The sequence below is a fragment of the Myotis yumanensis genome, unplaced genomic scaffold, assembly GCF_028538775.1.
Source record: "Myotis yumanensis isolate MYYU_CA2020_CCGP unplaced genomic scaffold, mMyoYum1.0.hap1 SCAF_2, whole genome shotgun sequence".
NCBI lineage: Eukaryota > Metazoa > Chordata > Mammalia > Chiroptera > Vespertilionidae > Myotis > Myotis yumanensis.
The window spans coordinates 157014269-157036666 of record NW_027223753.1 but is presented as its reverse complement, the minus strand read 5'-3'; the positions used below and the strand labels follow the sequence as shown (position 1 = coordinate 157036666).

Below are 22398 nucleotides of genomic sequence, written 5' to 3'. Positions count from 1 at the left end.
AAGTAAAAGCTGTTAGCAATTGTGGCAAGGGTGACGGGTGGGTTTTCCTCAGGAACATTGAAGTCATCCGGAATGGTGCGGGACGAGGCAGAGAGGAAACAGGAAGCCTGGTGCCTAACCCTTGGAAATCTGGGACATTGACTACACCATGGCCACAAAGAATGGTAAACGTTACAATAGCTGGAGGCCATACATTTTGGTGGACAGATTTTTGTATGAGATGGAAAGACGCAATGGTACAGAAGTGGGAAATGAGAACATCTCAGCTCTTTGTAGTCTGTGTAACCTGGGAAAATGTGCAACCTTTTTCTTCAGGTAAAGAAGGGTCCTCCACTTTTCCCTGCCGGCAACGCTCGCAAACATGGTGAACGTTCCTAAAACCCGCCGAACTTTCTGTAAGAAGTGAGGCAAGCATCAACCTCACAAATAACACAGTACAGGAAGGGCAAGGCTTCTCTGTATGCGCAGGGGAAGCGGCGTTATGACAGGAGGCAGAGTGGCTATGGTGGGCAGACTAAGCCGATTTTCCGAAAAAAGGCTAAGACTACAAAGAAGATTGTGCTGAGGCTTGAATGCGTTGAGCCTAACTGCAGATCTAAGAGAACGCTGGCTATGAAGAGATGCAAGCATTTTGAACTGGGAGAAGAAGAGAAAAGGTCAAGTGGTCCAGTTCTAAGCTTCATATTTTGTTTTATTATATGACAATAAAGTCTTGATATGTTCACTTAAAAAAAAAAAGGGTCCTCAGGGGAGTGTCAAGTTTTACTGAAGTCCAGGAAGTGGAGGCAACCTTCAGAGAAGAGGCTGTAAGGAGAGAAGGGCTCCAGAACAACTGGGAAAGATGAGGAGTGAGGGCAACTGTGAGGCCAGTTGGGGTGGGAGGGAGGGGTTGCAGGAGAGGGAAGCAGGAGGGGGGCCAGGGAGTGTCTAGAAGAAAAAGGCATTTAGGGCAGTAGCGAGGGCTGACAGGAGCAGGCCTAGGAAGTGTGATGATCTAAATGGAATATTGTTACCAAAATGCTATTATTTTTATCCCCTTGACTGTGACATCTTTCATTGCAAATATCACTGGCTTGTGAGCCTGGGTTGCATAACTGTTTTCCTAAAAGTTTCATTTTGACATATTGAGTACCCCCCTCCCCTTTTTTTGTGATAATCTATGCCAAGATAACAAACTTTTGCTTTTTTAACCCCCAGAGCATCATTAAAAATAATCATTCAAATGAAAGACTAGTCCCCCTTGACTGACTCAGGTGAAAGAAAAATTGAGTTCACTTTGGTGTAGGTGGATCCAAACTTTTTAAGCTGTGGAGTTTTGAGAAGCAATAGCTTTTCTTTTCTTCTCACTTTTCAATTACAATAGCCATTGACTTATACTGGGTATCTTGGGTGACATGTGTAATTGCAACGATAAGAGAGTGAAGTTGCAAATGTTGACAATTATTAAGAGGTAAAACAAGAAAATTCACTAAAGAAAGTCATCAGGCTTACCCGGCGTGGCTCAGTGGTTGAGTGTCAACCAGGAGGTCATGGTTCGCTTCCCGGTCAGGGCACATGCCCGGGTAGTGGGCTTGAGCCCCAGTGTGGGGTGTGCAGGAGGCAGCCAATCAATGATTCTCATCACTGACGTTTCTATCTCTCTCTCTTCCTCTTTGAAATAATATATATATTCACACACACACACACACACATAAAATCATCAGGACTTCGTTGTGAAACCATACTTTGAAGTAATAAAAAATGACATCAAACAGAACAAACTAGAACAATGAGCCTGATGCACATAATGCCCCTTTCCTAGCATCGATTTTGATGAGCCCGTGTCCTCCTCCAGTTCATAGTGCCATCATAGGTATTGCATTTTATATCATTTATTAGAGTACATTTGTAAAGCATAACAATCTGTTTTAATTACACATAAATGTCTCTATGGATAGGTTTAATATATTTTTTTAATAGAAAAACATTTTGATTATGTCTTTGGAATCATATTCGTCAAGCTCAACAAACAGGCTGAAATCATGTTGCTTTCTAATAAACTTCTTTGAAAAAGTGCTTTACCTTGCAGAATTAGACACCAGGAAGTACTATGGCATTAAGTTATTGCAAAGCATTGTGATTCATCCAGTAAAATGCATGGCTATTTATGTCATGAATTTCTTTTATTTAGTTACATCCTCCTTCAGCCTCATAGAGAAGTGATCCCTGCATTTATTTGCTCATGAACCTCCAGGCTACTAAATGATCTACTGTGTGCCCATAAATCTTTGGTTGTTCCCCAATTTTATCCTTTCTGGACTGACACTGATCCCAGGCAATTACCCTTCTACAATCTCCCTTCCTTGTGCTAGCTCCCTCTTCTGGCCTGACTTCGCTAGAAAAGGTGTTGAAAAAGTACATGTTCTTTGTTATTCCACATTTTGAGCTGATCTTCCTGCTGGAAGTACCTAAAATCATACTCCTGGCAACACTTAACCCCAAGATTCATACTGTCATCGGATAGGACAGGCAGAATCTAGCTCTAATCAATCCTGGTGGGAATTGGACCGACCCTGAACCTCTCCTATTCCAATCCCAGATAAATGAATCATGTTCCCCAGTACCTCTTCAGGCAGGAACCCACAGCCTGTATAGACAAATGACTGTCCCACCCAATTTTACTCAAATGTGATCATCATGTGCTAAACATTAGACACGAAAGGAACAGTTTATCTTGGACCTCTCACTTCATCATCGACAGGAGTTAACCCATTCTGTGATGATGGAAGTTCCTAAACCACTCTCAAGGAGAATGGAACACTGGTATTACCTTGCACCAACAGGACTTCACAACCCAACCAGCTAAGACCATGCAAAATCTCAGAACTATTTATTCATAGTTACTACTCTCTATTTTTCTTAAACGATCAAAGCAAAAATCTCAGTGCCTAAGTGTCTTCCCTAGTGCTTTCAATTGGGTTTGCAATTGCGTTTAATTTGATGACAGTCAGTAGGTGACTTGAACACTATTAACAATCCTATTAAAAGATGCTAGTTGCTACATTCCCCCCCTTACTCTTTCATTTGGTAACTTGATGGCTTTAAATTTTGCTCTTGGTTGTTTATCGGCTGTTTCATTTGCTTCCATCCCTCTCCTCTTTTTCATTAGGTTCTTCAAGGATTTAAGAGTTCTAAAGCTCTTGATAAATGTTGGGAATGATGTTTACATTTTTTTATTTCCCCAGAATCCAGAATTTTTACATAATCAATATCTTGAATTTTAGGCTAACAGTATCTTAATGGGGTTCTTGGTCAGGTCTCTTCATATTCCATGTGAAGCAGAGAATAAAAACCAATTCCCTTTTGGAAAAAAAAAGAAAGTTGGCCTGGGAAGGCCATTTTGCAAATAAATATAGGCTATTACCTTCTTAAAGCAACCATTAACACTGAAAGAAAACACTTCAAATTTGACATTTAAAATCAGCCACGCCCATTTAGGGGACTGATCATTGAAATAGCCCTTTGAGAACTGGTTCTGCAGCCCTTTCTGGCGCACTCTGTAGGGCCCCTTAAGCACAGCAGCCCCTCTCCTGCCCCTCCCCTGGATGGGATCTGATTCCCAGCCAGCCATTCTCAGGGGTTTAGCTTTCAGTCCCGAGTGGGTGACCAGATAGGTAATTCAGGGCATTTTGAGGAACAATTCCAGGAGTAAAATATGTTTTCGTTGCATTGGAATGGCATTTCCTCAGCGCCAGGCTCGCCCAGGCCACAGGAAGATTATGACAGTTGACAGGCTGGGTGTTAGTCAAAAGAGAAGCCCACACTGCAGCGGCGGGACCCTGAGAAGTGAGTTGGCTCCTGAGGCCTTCTGGAGTGACTGGGGAGGGAAGCCCATAGTAGGAAATATCTCCAGACAATTGTCACTGTGTCTCAGGATGACATCCAGATGCCCACCACGGCTCCTGAAGATGATGCTACCAACGAAAGATGTCAGTCTTGAGAACATGGCAGCCGTTCAATAAAGCAACGTGGGTGCCGCAAATTGAACTCACTTGCTAATATGTAAATAGTGGCTTCTCAGCCTGTGTCCAAGTAAAAACAGAGCTCCTACATGTTACAAACACAAATTAAAATAATCACAAAATAGTTTCAATATTTCATCACTCGGCTCAGAGTTCTGCTGGAGAAGCAAAGTGTAGTTCCTTCCCTCTCTCGAATTCTAACTGGAATTCTGTCTTTATCGAGGAGTGGAAACCACGGTGCACTGAGATTGCTATGAAGCCTACCCGCCCACATTTTCAGATAAGGCAGGAATGTACTTCTCAAATCTCCTGAACATGGCCTTTCTCATCTGTCACCAGTATATTTCTTCACCTTGCTTCCCTAGGGGGAAAAATGCTGTATCCTAGGACTTCTCTCAGGGGTTGACATCTCATTGCCTGTTGGTCCAACGTCTTTCTCATCTAGTGAAAATGCAAAGACACTGACCAAAGACCTATTGACTGCTCCCCCTGCTCACTCATCTCAGTGCCTCGGAAAGCAGAAGCCATCAGCTGGCCTGCCCCTGCTATAGACACCGGCTTAGAAGGTATAGGACAAGGTTTCCAAACTGTAAGGCTTACCAGGGAAGAAAGGAGAGAGGAATATGTATCTGTTGTCGGGCACCAGCTTCCAATTCCTCACTGGAGGAGGTAACTTGAGTTCATCTCCTACCCAGCCCAGCACCAGCCTTGGTTGTGAGGTCTGCCCAGAGGTATTGCTGGCCCTTAGAGAAATTTCTGCAATGACTGTGCTTCTGGACAGAGCTCAGCCAGACGTGAACCTGAGAGGAGGTACATAGGGCTAAAAGTAGGCCTATTTTTCTTGTTTCTCAAACAAGATAGTTGTCTTAGAAGGTTTGAAAGTGTTGATACTCTGATGGGTTTTGCCTTGAGAAGGGCTCCTAGGAAGCCCTTTTCGGGGGAGCACCAAAAATCTGCCAGCGGGTTATATTAGTTCTTCCTCTCTCCAGCTGAAAAGGAAAGAACTATTTGAAGTTCTAAATAACTGACAAAATCAGGTTAGTTTATTGCTTCTGCTTTTATATAGACAGGAGAAGGGCAAGTTTGCGTGTCTAGGGTGGGTGGTGGATGAGGGGGATTGTGGGAGGGCGCCTCAAATCTGCTCTTGAGCAATGAAGGGAGAGGGAGGAAGGAAGGCACCCACTGGCTAAAATGAAATACATTTCAGAAGGGAGCTGCCATCGAGGGGTAGGGCTACCCTGCTAGGGCTCCTCCTTAGCTTGTCCTGCACGCCTGTCCCAGCCTAGTGTGGAAGGAGAGGTAGCTGAGCTAGGGGTGTTTTCTGCGAATGCCCCACCAGTTAGACACATACTGTTTGGAATGTAGTTCCCAAAGCCTCTATGTTGGGAGGCTTTTCTCCAAGGTGACATCCTGTTTTTAGACTGTGGTATTGGAATGGAAGCAATCCTGCCCAGCTATTGGGTCTATAAATCAGAGGTCAGGGTAGTGGCAGTTGGAGTCCCAAATTAATAAAAAGCCATGGCCTGAAAGTCTTCTTAGATTGTGTCTGTCTCAGAGGTGGCTCTTGAGTATGGGTGCTGATTTTCTATGCTGGCACATGGAGCCATCTTGGGCAGGGCAGCAGGAATTCCGGGGAAAGAGCATGAGAAAATTCACCCACTGGGAGATCTAAGTGTACGTTAGTTTGCTTTTTCCAAATCTGCTCTATTCTGGAGAGAACACGTTCACACTGCATTAAAAAGCACAAAGTAAAGAGGAGGCCTTCAAACCTCAGTAGCAACATTTTTCAACACAAAGGATCTCTCTTTCTTTCACAAGTCATTGTCATATCCAGTTCGCCACAGGAACAGACAATGGCAATGGGGGAGTAACGCAACGCACAGACCAGCCCCGGACCTCACTGGGGGCAAGCATTGCATCCTCTCCCTTATCTGACCTTTCCCACCTTCTCATGCAGACTTATCTAACTTTCATCTCTTGGTCCTTCCCTTGACCTTTCCTTTGACAAATGGACTAATTAATAAATGGCCAAAAGGCTGAAGGAAGAGAAGAAGAGGCCCAAACAAGCCTAGCCTTGGGTAACCTGTGTCTGGACCAAAGATAAGTTGGCCTGTAATAAGTTCCCAATGAATCATGCGTTTTTTTCAGACACCAGCAGATGAAGCGAAGTCATTCTATCTGCCTCCCACTTCTTCCATCCAGAATCACAGATCTCCGCTGGGGCTGGTAAAAACAGCTGGTTGAGGTCTCTAGTCTCTGGCCATTCTTAGGAATAGTCATTTTATTCCTAAGCGTGACCCCTTCTGGTGTGACCCATGTGTTTTCTGCCAATTCCCCACAAAGAAGGCCGGGGGAAACTGTCTGGGTGGGACTTCGGATAGGGGACAGCAGGACCTTGGAATCTGTCACTGTGGAAGAAGGAGGATGGTCCATGATGGGGAAAGGAGGGCTGAATAAGATTAGGCTCTGGGGTCTTCCTGGCCTTGACCTGTGGAAAGGCTTAGAACCCCCTGATGGTCGCTCTATTTTTGAAGAAAGAAGGTTGTCCCCAGATGGCTCTGTCTCTGATGTGCGCTTCCTGCATTGCACTACTGCATCCTGGGTGGACAGCAGGTTAGCCAAACCTGGTTCTGGAGAAAGGCTGGGGCCTTCACATGTGCGGGATGCAGTGGCATCCATGGGCAAGGGCCCCTTGGCTCCTGTGTCTTGCTTTGGTTTCTCTTCCTTGGGGCTTTCCGAGGAGTAGGGAGAATCACCTTTGGCAGGTTTCCCGGAGGTCACATCAATGGATCTAGGTTCTTCTGGGCTCTTCTCCGGAGGCTGCGCCCCACCTTCCGCTGGGCTCTGAGAGGGCAGGGGCTGTGGGATCTCTGTGTACTGAAGCTTGGGAGGGATGACGGGGACCGCCCTGGCCTGGCACATTTTGACCATGAAGGAGGTTCTCACAGCCGACACACTGACGGGAGCCGAGTTACGGCGGCCTGTCAGGGCATGAGCAACCATGTCCGGGTCCTGAGAGTCCTGGGAGTCAACCCTCCAGAGGTCTGCTTTACAGTGAGATGAGGTCATCCATGTGACCTTTGGGTCTTCTGGCTCAGAGAGCTGCATTCCAGGTGAACCAAATGAGGCCACATTTTCAAACCGGAAGAGGTCAGTGATGGGAATGGCAGAGTCCAAGTTCAGGGAAGAAGGCCTATTTTTCCCTTTTGGGGGCCCACACTCGGTGCTCTTTAGCTGTAACTTTGGGGGATGCTCTTCGTGCGGGGTGCTGTCCTGCACACGAGGTGAGCTCTCCTTGCTGCTCTCTGGTCTGGGCACACTACCTTGCTCAGTCTGAGGGCTGCTGTGCCCCAGGTGTGTCCCCTGTTCCTTTCCCTCTGCTAGGCTGACAGGGCTGGTTTCTGCTGGTTTGGGCTGCAAACCACCTGGTCTCTTCTGACTGGGAAGAGCCTCTATCCCTTTCAGGCCAGAGAACTCTCTGAAGGACCTCAGGGATTTCTCATCCCATCCAGTAACCTCTCTCCTGGGTGCTGGGGGCTGCAGCGGGTCGGGGCTCCTCTCGGCTTCAAGATTAGCACAGCTGATGGAGGAGGGGCCCTTGAGAGTCCACTGGCTCTCAGCCGTGGGTTTGCTGTCTAGGGAATGGCTCTGGCGAAGGCTAGGTCTGTGGGAAAGCCTCTTCTCCAGCCGGTGGCACTGAAGGCCCTGCCCCTGGGCCTCTTGCCCATTTTTCAGGGTGGGGGAGTGAAGGGGACTCGTCACCCACTGGGGCTCCTCCCAGGGCTCCACCATCTCCAGGCCGTGCTGGGCCACGTCTGTCCCGGTGTCATCGTCATCGCCGTCCGAGGGCTCCTGTGTTGAATGGGCTGCATCCCCCTCTCCGGGTGGGGAGAGCTCAACCTCCCTTGTTGGGCTTGGAAACCCAGCGCCTTTTCCATCGGGAGCAGCATTCTTTGACTTCAGCTTCTCACTTTGTCTGGGAGAGGCCTTGTCTCCCTGACAAAGACTGGGGATCGCAGGGCTGCCTTCGGACTTCGGCTGGTCTATGTGTGGACTTGTCCTCGAATTCTTTGGTGAGTCTTCCCTCTCAGGGCCGTCCTTCTGTAGCTGGACTCGAGGTACCTCCTCCAGAGGTGTTGGAGGGGGTGGAGCAGGTGGGATCAGGGGAGACAGGTTCCCTGGGCCTCCCACCTCCACCCTTGCTTGTGGAGAAGCCGTCTCCAATGGAATGATTTCCAGAGGAGCAAGGCTGGTGGGGTCTGGGTGCGGAGCCTTCTCAGTCTCAGATCTGTGGAGGCTGCTGATTGCCTCTGGCTTCTCTCTATTGGCTGCTGTGGGAGCCTCCTCTGTGCTCTGTTTGGCTGGATCCCTAGCCCACTCCTTCAGAGGGGCAGAGACTGGAGCTGGGGTAGAGACACAAGGCAAGCTCCCAGGAGGCTCTGGAGAAGCAAAAGGCCTTGGATTTGACTCAGGGATGGGTTGAGTTGGGCTGACCTTCAGAGCAGGTGGTGGCAACGAGGGCAGCTCCTCCTCAGATTCAATGATTTTTAGCTCCTGTTGAATCTCAGGCCAGATCAGGGTGCTGGTCAGATCATCTTCATCCTGAAAAACATCAAGAAACTGCTTATTTAGAACCAAGGACTCTCAGGGCTATCATCCTCACTGTCTGCCAGGGACTGGACTAGTGCCAGGCTGGGCACCTCAGCGAATAAAGGACATAGGACTAATAATCACTGGATGTTTATTCAGTGCTTACCATGTGCCATAGCATACAGTTGGCCCTCCATATCTAGGGTTCTGCACCTATGCATCTTCGGGTTTAACCAACCTCAGATCAGAACTCTCTCTCTCTCTCTCTCTCTCTCTCTCTCTATATATATATATATATATATATATCTGTCTATATATCTATATATAGAAATATATATATAGATATAAGATATATAGACAGATATATATATATATATATATATATACACACACACATATATATATCTACCTATAATAATAAAAGGTAATATGCTAATTAGACCAGACGTCTTCCGGACATCCTTCGGGACTAAGCCAGGGCCGGGGGGAAGCCAGCCTGGGTCCCGGGTGCCGGAGGGAAGCCGGTGCCAGCAGCTGGGGGAAGGAAGGCCTACTCTTGCATGAATTTTCATGCATTGGGCCTCTAGAGTATATATATATATATATATATTTATATATATATATATATATATATATATATATATATATATATATTTATATGTATACTAGTATATCTCACCCGAGGTATTTTTTTCCCATTGGTTTTTAGAGAGAGTGGAAAGGAGAGGGAGAGACAGAAACACTCATGTGAGAGCGACACATTGATTGGTTGCTTCCCACATGGACCCTGAGCTGGGGAACAAACTTGCAACCCAGGTATGTGCCCTTGGCTGGGAATTGAGCCCTCAACCCTTCGGTGTGCAGGCTGGCGCTCTAACCACTTAGGCACACCGGCCAGGGCTGCCTATCCCCTTTGATGCTCTCTCCAGGTCACAGAGCCTTCCAAATGCAGGACTGCTCCATGGAAAACCTCCTCATACCTTCATCTTATGCAAGGACAGCCCAAGAAACCTTGGAAAATTACACCTCTAAAAAGTGGAAGATGCCCTGACTGGTTTGGCTCAGTGGATAGAGTGTCGGCCTGCAGACTGAAGGGTCCCATGTTCGATTCCAGCCAAGGGCATGTATCTCGGTTGCGGGCACATCCCCAATAGGGGCTGTGCAGGAGGCAGCTGATCAGTGTTTCTCTCTCATCGATGTTTCTAACTCTCTTTCACTCTCCCTTCCTCTCTGTAAAAAACCAATAAAATATATTTTTTAAAAAGTGGAAGAGGTTTAGTAAGCACTGGCATCATGCTTTAACCTCTCTAGAAGCAACAGGAGGAAGGAATGAATTCTGGAAATATTAGAGAAGATTTTATAAACATAGACACTATCTACCCAGGATGTCAGGAAGGAGAGAGCTGGCTCCATGAATGGTCATCATCTTTGGGACCAGGATATGACAAGCAGATTTTGTGCTGCTTCTGGGATTGAATGTCATTACAATCTCAGGGTATATTACTGGTTTATGGTGACTTCAGGTCAGAAATATTTAGCACTGAGTCTTTCCTAGGGAACCTGAGCTGGATGGTTATTCCCATTATTATAGGATCCCTGCAAAAATAAATCCCAAGATCTGATTAAAAGGTTGTCTCCTAAAATCCCTTTGGCCAACACTGGTTCTTCAAAACAAACAAACAATCAAACAAACAAAAAAACTAAGCTTTTCTGAGAGCCCTTGGGAAAAAGAGAACTATTGGTTGGACCGACAGAGGTTCCACCTTACCATCTCATGGAGAAACACCACTTCTGCTCTGGCCATGGGGCCCTCCTGCGGAGCACTGGGCTCCACCTGGCCAGCCTCTGGCGCCTCCTCCACCACCTTCTCTGGATCCAGCCTCTTCTCCAAGTCACTGGAATGTTGACAGCTCAGGGGGATTTCTGAGGTTTTCTTCTCCTCCAATTGGGCTCCTGGCTCCAGGGAAAGGCCTTTGCTGCATTCCACTGTCCTCGCTGCTCCTGGCCCTGGCTTGGCATCCTCCAGAGCCACCTTCTTAGGTACCGAAGCTGCAATGAGGATGCGAGTTATGGGTTGAAAGAGACTGACAGCTCATTTTAAGAGCGGCTGTTCCCAGCACAATCGCTGACCTGGACGAATCCTGCTTCCCAAGGGTGGAGGGCATCCTCCCAGCTCACTGCTCTCTCCCACTCTCCACCCTTCCCTTCTAGCTGTGTCCTGTGTTCAGATCCCAGAGTTGCAGACCGTCAGAGGTGGGAGGTCCTCTGTCCAGTGGTTCTCAACTGGAGACCACTGTGCCTCTCCCCTTCCCAGGGCACATTTGGCAATGTCTGGAGACATTTTTGGTTGCCATAATTGGGTGGTGGGAGTGGTTAATGGCATCTAGTGGGTAGAAGTCATGGATGCTGCTAAGTAATCTTGCAAAGTAGCGAACAGTCCCCCACAAGAAAAGAATTACCCAGGCCCAAATGTCACTAGTGCTGAGGCTGAGAAGCCCTGGGTAACCCCACCTTTCACTTCACACACAAGTCAATTCAGACCCTGAGACGTCAAGTCTGTAGCCTAAGGTCACAGAAATCTGTTATCTACAATGATGGTTTGTGATTGTGATTGACAGCTTCCTGACAGATGGTCTGGCTCGGAGCCCACAGTCTGAGCCACTTTGCTGCACTTTCTTGCAAACTCTGTGTAAGCAAATGTGAGGCTGGTTTTCAATCTCCTGCAGTGGAAAGAGAGCCCTCCCCTCCCCCGCGTTACCTGCAGAAGTCTCGGCTCCTGGGGGCTTCTCTTCAGGACAGCCTCCACTCTCTGACCCCTGGAAAGAAAACTCTTCCAGGCTGGAGAGGGACTGCAGCTCCTTTGGGGGTGTCCGGCACGGGGTGCTGTTGGTGCTGATGACAGCCGACACGTGGAGCGGCACGGACACGGCAAAGGGCTCGGAGATGTTCAGCGCCTTGCGCTGGTGTCGGGGTGAAGGCTCCATCTGGAAGAGGCTGCTGGTGAAGACGGACTTGCTGGGGCTGTCGTTCGAGGTGTAGAACATGCCCAGCATCTTCGGGGCTGCCTGCTCGCTCTCGGGATCCTCGATGGGCCGGAACACCTTCAGCTGCTCCGGAGGGGGCCGGGCCTGAGCGCCCTGGAGTTGGCTTCGGTCACTGCTCATGTCAAAGCCCCCCTCGGCCCCCGCCGGCATCCCCTCCTGGCCCCAGTCACCCTCCTGCTTGGTGAGGTCACAGGAGCTGCCAATGCTGGTTGCGTGCATTTTCGAGGCTGGAATAAAAAATCCACCGGTGGCGACTGATCGATTGAAATTGCCTTTGGTCTCTTTCCCTAGTGAAAAAGCAGGCAAACACATGGTCAGCAGCCGGTAAGAGAAGGCACTGCCTATGGGAAAGGCAGAGCATCCTAATGAGGGCACAGCATCCTGATGAGGAGGACAGGCTCAGAACCTCCGGCTGATGAGATAGGAAGCATCTTCTCATGCGCCTGCTCTGTTAGGAGGCCCTGACAGCGCCACTTGCTGTGTTACATGTGTCTGCTTTCAACTTCGCAGGGAGAGCCGTTTCCAAAAGAAGGCCACTGCCAAGATTGCTAAACAGAGCAGTCACCCTCCAAGCATCGCATGTAGATCATGAAAATAAAAAGACGGGTGGGAGCAGACAGAATGATGTTTGCTCAAAAGGAAGGAGACTAAGAGGGCAAAATAACAGAATCTTATTTTGCTTTGAAACTTATCGTTTTACGCCTCCTCTGGCAGGTGGACCCAGACAGGGGTTTGATTCCCAGGCAAGGAAACAAATGCTGTTCTCAGCTAGACCTCTCTCCCTTTCCAGGGCTTCCTCCTGCTGATTGGGAGGATGAGACACTAGGAATGCAAATGCACTCAACCTTACCGAGCCCAGTCCTGAGGAGTGAGTTCCTGACGGGCTGAGGAAGGAAGACAAAGAAAGAAAGAACCTGTACAGGAAGTAAAGAAGCTGGGAGATGACACGTGAGTTGCCTGGGATCTGGCGAGTAATTCCCAGCCAGGTCCCGAGCGCTCTGCTGGATGTGTAACCTTAGGTTTAAAATTCTCACGACCACTCCGTGGGGGAGTGCGATTCTCTCTCACACCTGAGGAAATGGAGACTCCAGGGGTTCGGTAACCTGCCCAACACCCATGAAAGTGCTGACCTGGATTTTGAAATGTTAAATTCTGTAAAGCTGGGCATGAATTGCCCCAAGAGGTTTCAAAGACCAAAGCAAATGGATGACTATACAGGCGAGAAAATGATGAAAGTATTGAGTCAGTTTAAAAGGAGTTCGTTGAGTATTTTACAAAGTTGAGAATTATTTTTAAAAGTTGTTCTAAAGGTTTTCTATATTATTTCAGATTGCTTCATTTATCAAAGAGCAAAACGTTTTCTATTAAAGGGGTTGGAAAGTCATGGGGTAAACGTGGGGAGTTTTGTCTCTGCTAGGGAAGCCCTTGTGGCAGTGCTGTGGGCTGCTTAGCAGAGAGAGAGGTACAGGCAAGTCAGCCCTGACGGCTACAGCTGTAAGAACCAAGGAGGTGAGGTGTCGCTTTGATAGTCGGTGTCACCTTGCATGCAACTGTGTACTCATCTACTCCAAAAAGGGATGACGAGTGCCATGCCAGGCTGGTGCCTATCAATGTTTATTGACGAATGAATGAAACCACCGACTCAAAATCATGACTTGACAATGAGAAAGCTAATGTCTGTGGAAACACACAAATTCAAGACACATACTACATAAGTATGGAGGCACAAAATCCTGAGGTAGAAACCAGTGCCTGGCTCTTTTCTACGCCTGAGGGAGAAGCCTTGGATTTCAGATGTTGACCTTTAACCGGGTTCAGGTGTGAATGTAAAATAGCTGTCGTCTCCATCTGTGGTTAGAGGAAGGCTGGAGAAAGAGGATGGCCCTTTATGGGAGTTGATGCAAGGGCTATGTGAAGCCCTTGAGTTCAGAAAAAGCCAGGGAGGGATGGGACTGGGGGATTGTGCATGACCGCGTGACTGGAGAGAGGAGGCCCAGCAGCTTATGAAGGCAAGTCTGGTGTGGCAACTCCAGCCTCCCATCGGTAATCACCAGTTCCAAACACCACTGTAAAACCTCACCTTCCACGGGCACTGAGCACAGCGAGTCCATGCTTTTGGCTGGCCGGATAGTAGCTTTTTCCACTAGAGACAAAAGAAAAAAAAATCCTTGTTGAAGGCATAGTAAGAGGAAGCGCTCAGAACAATAGGTCGTACTGTCAGCACACAAGAAAAGTTTCTTTAGCAAAGTTTTCCAAGTATTTACAATATTCCCCTTTGGAAAACATCCCCCACTCCACCTAGATGTTCCTACTTTCGGATTGGAATGGACCTTATAAAAGCAAGGCATCTGTAGATCAAAGTTTTATTAACATTATACAGATAAAGGTAAATTATAACTTTGCCCCAATACTAGCTATCAGTAAATGAGGAGTCCTAAGCCCAATGTTGCCGTACATCAAGGATTCAAAGATTCAGTTATGGGGTAGAATCCACGAGGCTCCAGGCAGCCCCTCCTATGTGGCAGGCCATAGAGCAGGAGTCTTGGCCAAAGCCTCATCTCTCAGCACCGATGAAGAATTTGGTACAACAGGTGAGAGGGCCCGGGGGACCTGGTCGGTCACCTTCCTCCCAGGTGCAGCTTTGCTCTTTGAGATGTCACCCACCAACCTCACGCTGGAGCAGGTGACACCCAACCAAACATTTAATATGAGCACCTACTATGTGCCTGGTGGACTCTGTGCATCGCTGTAAGCCACCTAAGCAGGTTTTTGGAAGAGTGTGGCTTAAATAAGTAAAAACGTATTCCAGGCTCAGGATTAGGCACTTTCACAGGTACCATCTCTTTTCAGGGAGGTGAATTATCTGGAAGGTCGTTCCTTCTACTAGTAGGACAAGTTTGCTCCAGGGGAAAGAGGGTGGTTTGGAAGCTGAATGGGAGCCCCAGAACTCGTGTAAAGAAACTCGAATTCAGACAGATCTGGCTTTGAATCCCAACTCTGCCACTTTGGTCTTGTGACTTCAGATAAGCAACTTACCTTTCTTAACCTTCAGCTTTCTCATATGTAAAACGAGGAAAAATAGAGCTGCTGAGAGGAGTAAATTCGTAATGCATATGAAATAAATAGGTTGTACTAACCTAGAATAGGGTAGATGCTCAATACAAAGTAGCTACTGTTGTTGTTGTTTTTCAGAATAGACCAGGGTTCAGCCATAAAAGGCAAACTGGGGGATGGTTCCAGAAGCACTCAGAGTTGGCCTTAACCCAAACTGGACTTTGCCCCTCTTTCAAAGATTCCCCCTTTCCCTCCTTGCTCCAAAGCCAGCTCCTTCTGGAGGTTCCGCATTAGCCCTTGGCCTCCCGGGTTTGTGGCCTCTCTCTGCCTGAGGCCCCTGTGCTGGGGGAGGACACAGCCATCCTCACTCAAACCCTTAGTGATGGCAAGATGGCCTTCAACCTCCTCACATCTCACACTAAGCCAGAATTCTCATCCTTCGAAGACCTGTTATTTTCACAAGTTACAAACTGATGATTGTCCTCACACTGCCTGGCCAGTGAGCCGTGTATCCTGAAACAACCTTTTCCCTTTGTTTCGGGAGCTGCACTTCTGGACTTCCGCTGTTTCCCAGGTCAGCCTGAGGGGCAGTGACCTCATGACCCCGAGTGTCCTGGAGGCTGAGAACACTGCTGTCGCAGGGCCATCAGTGTCCACCTTTCCCTCTGGACCCTCTTTCTGATGGTGCAGCTCCTTGGGGCTTGGTGGCCACAGCAGCTGCTTTGGGGAACAGTCACCAAGGATTCCCTGACCCCTTTTCTGGATGGAAACTAAGCACTCAGGGCTCCTTGGCCCGTGGCTATATATATTTTTATTGATTTCATAGAGGAAGGGAGAGGGAGAGAGAGATAGAAACATCAAGGATGAGAGAGAATCATCGATCGGCTGCCTCCTGCACGCCCCACACTGAGGATCAAGCCCGAAACCCAGGCATGTGCCTCTGACAGAAATCAAACCTGGGATCTTTCAGTCCATAGGCCAATGCTCTATCCACTGAGCAAAACCAGCAAGGGCTCATGGCTATATTTAGATTATGTTTTTCTGTCAGGGACCTGGCAGTCTTTAGGTCCTTGAGTTCCCTCTTAGATTATCCTCAGGACTTTGGGGTTTTCCCCACTCAAAGGAGTTCATTTTGGAGGGCTCCCTGGAGTCCTTCTGTGTGATGATATACAAATCCCAGTATACCCCTCTATGCATCTTCATTCTGTCAATACCCCAATTTATCTTATTCTTATTTTATTTCCATTCTCTAAATATCGGTAAACACCCCTTTACCTGCTGTCCCCCCATCAAAAAAAATTTCCAATGCTATTCATAATGAATCGATTTTTAAATTTTCTTTAGTTATAGAAAAGATTAAAAACGTATTTAAATATATTACTCCACTGATTCACTTTTTTTCATGTTCATATTTCAACAAATAGCAAGTCCACATGCCACTTATGGAGACCACACTGATGGATTATGATCATCAACTCCCCCACTCCCACCCCAGTCTTCAGTGTTTAGGGTTCCAGCAACATTTCTCTGATGAAAAGTGGCCACATAGGCAATAGTCAAAGTAACAGAGAGCCACTTGCATTAACACGGATGGTTCTTTCATTTCATCCCTGTATCCTATCAAAATGCAGCCAGTTTGATGATCTATCTCTGATTAGTTTGTTTATGAGATATTAATCCAGCAGTTTTCAGCCGTGGCTGCATATCACCTGGGAGCTTGTTAGACATGACCAGTGCTCTGATGTCACCACAGAACTCCTGAGGCAAAGCTGCTGTGGGCGAGAACCACCCCGTGGGCGATTCGGAGGGGCAGCCATGCTGAGAAGCCCTGGCCAGGGACATGCTGTGCGTCTGTGAGTTTACCACCACTGACCCCTCCTTGGACTTCTTCCTTTTGGAAACCACATGGGGGTGGATATCTTCCTAAGTCAACATCCAGGCAAAGCACTTATTTTTTTGCTTATTGTTCTGTTCTGTTGTTTTTAACTTTTCATTATTTGGTGAATCTCTTTTATTGTATCACCGATTCTGTAACCGAAATTCTCTCTTTGATGTGTGTAAGCAAATCTCTTATAATAGATAAGGAATTTCTTGCCAGATACTCTTCCCCTTAAATTCTTCTTTGAGAATCCTAATTTTTGCTTTGTATCCGATCTACCATACCTGTGGCAACCTGCCCTTTTTACCTGGACTATCTTTCCAGGGTAGTTTATGAAAGACACGTTTCCCCATATCCTGCATATTTTAGATGCCTACCCAGAATCCATTTCCCTTCCCCCTTCTCACAGAGCCCTGTCCTTCTTAGGTGCATCTGAATTCCTCATGCCAGTCACTGGTGCAGGAACCCAGGCCCAAGCCAATCAGCACAGAGGACTCCCTTGGCCATAGGGATCGATCCATGTGACTCAGTGACTGTTACTGAGATAGGGGGAGCATGATGGAGGTTCCTGGAAAAACAGGGTCCCTGTTTAGAATAAATGATGTTCTTTCTCCTTCTATACAATGATAGTCACAGATAAAGCCCAGAACAACTACAGCTACAACTACTTATTTGCAGCAAAGGAAGCCAGTTTGGGAATGAAGCTGACACAGAGGGTACAGCTGAGGAAAACATGGAGATGGAGACAGAGCTGTCCCTGAAACCTTCCTTGCACGTGGGTGTCCCTATAGATTCCTTCATTGCATAAACCAATTGAGTTGGACCTACTATTATTTTACAACCTTAACCACTGTAGCTGCTATACGCTGTGACATCCTCATTACTCCAATAGACAAAAGAGAAGATTTCAAACACCTGTGCTTTATCATCCTTGGCATTCGGTTATCACTGGGATCAAAGAAAGTCCTTAAAAACATTCTCTCTTATTTTCCCTAGAGGTATTAATTTTCCCCAAAATCTTTTACTATTAAAAACTTCAAACATTCACAAAAGTTGAGCTCTAAATCTACCACTTGGTTGATACCAATGGCTGACATTTTATCATGCATTTGCTTTATTGATTTCTACATCTATATCTACCTACATACCTATATTTTACTGAATCATTCAAAAGTGAATTTCAATATTGTGACACTTCATCCTTATAAACTTTAACTTCAGCACATGTCTTCTAAGAACCATTAGCATACTATGAAAATTTACAATTCTAATATTCAGTGTATTCATCCAAATGATCTTTTGTAGTCTTTTTTTTTTCAAAATTAGGATCCAATTAAGGTTTGCTCACTGCATTTGTACATTTACCTTTTACAACTTGTTTTTTTTATAACTATTGGCCCCATTTTAAAAAACCATACTTTTAATCTATAACATCATTATGGCAAATTTCTTTGGTCTTCCCTTTTTGACATGATATTTACCTGGATTGGTTATATCCCCCTTTGCATAGTGGGTCCCTCGATTCATTCCTGTATCAATTCCTATTCACTACTCAGATATAATTTCCATCTCTATTTAAAAATCATGACCTTGACTCTGAGGGAGAAGGGACAGATCTTCTTTATGTTTGAGTTCACTAATAAATGTAGGAGGAATAATGAAAATAGAAAATGACCATTTCGCAGACATCGCAGTTGTAGGCAAGATCCATTGATGGATGCTAAAATTCATGGATGGAAGTATGATAAGAAACAGGATATGCCGAAACCGGTTTGGCTCAGTGGATGGAGCGTCGGCCTGCGGACTGAAGGGTCCCAGGTTCGATTCCGGTCAAGGGCATGTACCTGGGTTGCGGGCACATCCCCAGTAGGAGATGTGCAGGGGGCGGCTGATCGATGTTTCTCTCTCATCGATGTTTCTAACTCTCTATCTCTCTCCCTTCCTCTCTGTAAAAAATCAATAAAATATATTAAAAAAACAAAACAAAACAGGATATTTGCAAAATCTCAAAATATCTCCCGCAAGATACTTCTTAATCACAAAGGAATAAAACCGTAACTTGATAGGGACAAAATCTTGTAGACAGCGCTTAATCAAGTTAACATCACCAGCCATAATGTATTGACAATGTCTGCCTTCTGATCTGACACACAGATATGCACAATCTTCATAACCTCTATCCATGAGAAAATATAAGGCAAATCCGAACTTAGGTCTATTCTACAAAATATAGGGCCAGTCAAGGTCAGAAAGACTGACAAACTGCTCTGGATTGGAGGAGATTAAGGAGCAGGACAGCTCAATGCAATGTGGGTTCCTGGACGCGGTCCTGGACTAGAAAAGGACATGAGTGGAACAACTGGCCAAATATGAATAAAGTTTGTAAGTTACTTCATAGTGTCATATAGATATTAATTATCTGACTTTGATAATTATATTATGGTGATGTAGCATGTTAAAATTTGGAAAAGCTGCCCAGCTGGTGTGGCTCAGTGGTTGAGCGTCCGACCTATGAACCAGGAGGTCACAGTTCAGTTCCTGGTCAGGGCACATGCCCAGGTTGTGGCCTTGATCCACTGGGCCATGCAGGAGGCAGCTGGTCAATGTTTCTCTCTCATCACTGATGTTTCTATTTCTCTTTCCCTTCCCCTTCCTCTCTAAAATCAATAAAAATACATATTTTTTAATAATTGGAGAAAGCTCCGTAATGAGCATATGGGTCCTCTGAGTACTACTTTTGCAACTTTTTTTGTAAATCTAAAACTATCTAGAAAAAAAAACACCCAGGAAGACTCTCTAGTTAATGTATAAGTTTCTCTTTCAGGGCTAGTGAGTTTAATGTGATCAAACCAAAGACTTACAGAGCAGAATTAGGGGGGAAATATCTCATCAGCACAACTGCCGCAATTCTTACCTGAGAGCCTCTGTCCTCTCACAAACACGCTCCCATTTCTGCTCAGCTTGGACTTGGAGTCTGATCCAGAACGTCCCAGATTAAATATCGATTTCCACTTCTTTGATTTACTGGAGAGCTTTCTTCTACAAGAGCCAAGCCATATGGGGTTACTTTTGTAACTAGTCATTTCAAGGCAGCTTTTAACTTGAGAAGAAATAACCCAAACACATTCTAGTTATGAATGGCCTGGACATTTCAGGAAATTCCCCTCTAAAACCCAAGTTGAGCCTGACTCTCATCCTGTCCGGGGATGCCCTAGATGACCAAGCGAGGCTTTCATGAGTCAGCACAAAGGACCACATTCCCCAGAGAAATGGGCAGAGGCATGCCATTAAAGGCCGTGGTGGGGCACACAGAGGCAAGGATTGACGGGAGACCCAGAGGTCACAAGCAACCACACAGTTCTGGGAATTCTGGGAGGAATTCTGGTAAGCACTTTAGTCATGGGTTTTCAGAGGTCCCTATGTTTTACAGGAGTAAACACTAAAGACCATGGAGCGCAGTCCTGGTATGCTCCCTGCACTGTGGACCACACCGCTGTCACCTCCACAGGTGAGAAAAGAGCTCGTGAAGACTTTCATGGACCACAGAGGGGGTGTATGAGAAAGCAATGTGCAAAAGAGTCTGGCCTGGGAGAGTGGCCAGCTGCTGGGTGTGGTCAGTGGTCACTGCAGAGCAATGCCCAGGGTATTCAGTGTGTCTCTCATTTCCCTGATGCCTGGCACCAGGCCGCTTCAGTAGGAGGCGGGGAAATGACAGTGCTGGACTCCATCCCAGGAGCCTGGTGCCACCAGGGGTCACCACCAGGGGTCACCACAGACACTTTGCCCAGCTCTGACTCAGCCCAGCACTCAGACTTCATCAAGTTCCGGGATGAAACCCTGCAACTCGCGGCTCCACAAGGAACCTTTTCTCCACCGGGTTCTCACGGAGCACCCGGATCTCCGGCCCAGCATGTTTTACCATCAACCACAGAGAGACCTGCAGTGCTGGGTGGTTTCTTTGGATCTGGTCGGGTTTTTTTCAAGCACTTGGCCTTGGGGTGGATTTGACAGGGTGGGTTAAACTGGGGTCTGGTGCTGCTCAGGTGTGGTTGAAGTGCACAGAGAACATGCACTTGATAGTGCAGACCGGGGTTGCAACAGAGGAAGTGAGAGGGAGAAACAAGGAAAGAAAATATCCTATGATTTTAAATGATGTTTGGAGGAGAGGAAGGACTCTGGAAAGTATGAGAGGAGGAGTGGAAGCCAGAGATGGCATCTCCCAGTGCCGTATGCCCGGACCTCCCAGTCTAGAGTGGTACTATTTGTCAACTTGTCCTCCACTCATCTCTATGCTTTTTGCAATGTTCTGTGGAGGTGAAGGGTGGGGGCAGGGAGTCAAGTTTGTTTGTTAGTAAAGTTCCTTTTGAAAGTGTCAAGCTTGCTTTGTCTAAACTAAGGAGTGAGGGATTTATCCATGACTCTTGATGCCTCTGAGCCCCACCTCCATCCTGGTGCTGAGAATCTCTGGTGGGAGAGCAGGGTCATGATGACTGTGGGGCAGTGACCACAGGGAGTGTTGTGGAGACAGCTCCTTTCTCTTCTGGAACGTTTCCTTACACCCCAACCCAGACTGTACCCCCAGCCCATGCGGCCATCATGGCCCCAAGACCATGTTCCTTCCTCCTCTGAAACCCTCCTCCCAACCATCTCCCAGAATTGCAAAGAATGCCACTTACTTGTTGTCTGGTAACTCCAGGACAGTGTGGAAGAGGGTGCCCATGGGAGGCACGATCTCGGGCAGGCTATTCTCCCTCCTTTCCTTCCGGGCAGGATGGTTAGTAGCCAGGCTCCGGGCCTGAGCTTCCTCCAGGCTCACCAGCTTCATGGGCAGGGAGAGGGCTGGCAAGGTCAGGCTCTTCACGATAGGCCAGTTTTCTGTACAGAGAAGAGAAGAGCGCATAGACTCCTGGGAGGAGGCCTGTGCACCGGTCCACCCAGGTTCCACCCACAGCTCCTCCCTTCCTGGCCTCCCAGCAGGTGACTCCTCTTGGGCCTGGTGGGGTCTGGGGCAGAGTCTGCATACAGAAACACACAGACCACCTGGCCAGACTAGCCAGAGGGCACACAGGGCCTCCAGGAGGTGAACTGCACTAACTGTATTCTTCAAAGAGGATTCATTCATTCATTCATTCATTCATATGACAAACATGTACTGAGCACTTACTGTGGACCAGAGTACCGCAGTGAGTCTTTAACCCTGGAAACCGCCCAGTACTCTGGCCAGGTGGGAGGTAGCTCACTCAGCTAAGGGAAGGCAGGAGACTGGCCCTTCTCTCCACAGCTGGAAAACAGGCGCTCCCAGGCAATTTAAGGTTGGAGCCTACGTTTTCCCTAGATCACCTAGGCTTATATCTCTGCAGTGAAAAGACATTTAATACCCTATACTATTCTCTAAAAGATAAGAGGCTGTTTACTCACTACCCAGTCATCTACTATTTGCAAGCTAATCCCTTCCTTCTGTAGTTTTTATTTTTAGAAATAGAAGTGATGACAGATCAGTGCAGTCCAGGGTTATCTCTTTTCTCCCAGTCAGTTGTTCTCAACTTGGGGCAATTTTGCAGCCCTCCCTCCAGCCAGGGATATTTGGCAACGTCTGGAGATATTTTGGGTTGTCACAAGCACGTGTGGGATTGTTACTGGCACTAGTGGGTGGAGACCGAGGTGCTGCTAAACATCCTACGATGCACAGGACCGTGTCCCATAACAAGAACCAACCAGCACGAAGTGTCAATAGTGCCGAGGCTGAGAAACCCTGATCTGAGTGAAAAAGAAGACATCTAAGTTTGCCTCTATGTACTCTTTTGGCAACCAAAGTTTTCTGTAACTTTGG

The 22398-nt window shown here is 47.1% G+C and overlaps 1 protein-coding gene across 1 annotated transcript in view; it reads right to left on the bottom strand.

Annotated features, from left to right (window-relative positions):
- Positions 1-1706: 1706 nt before the first annotated feature.
- ARHGAP31 (Rho GTPase activating protein 31) overlaps positions 1707-22398 on the bottom strand; it is a 100477-nt gene continuing 79785 nt past the window's right edge. Inside the window, exons 7-12 of the mRNA XM_070406247.1 lie at positions 21245-21443; positions 19483-19607; positions 13716-13778; positions 11350-11922; positions 10360-10640; positions 1707-8603 (exon numbers count right to left, since the gene is read on the bottom strand). Coding sequence (XP_070262348.1) covers positions 6171-8603; positions 10360-10640; positions 11350-11922; positions 13716-13778; positions 19483-19607; positions 21245-21443 — 3674 coding nt within the window. The 3' untranslated portion in view covers positions 1707-6170. The remainder of the gene's footprint in view (positions 8604-10359; positions 10641-11349; positions 11923-13715; positions 13779-19482; positions 19608-21244; positions 21444-22398) is intronic.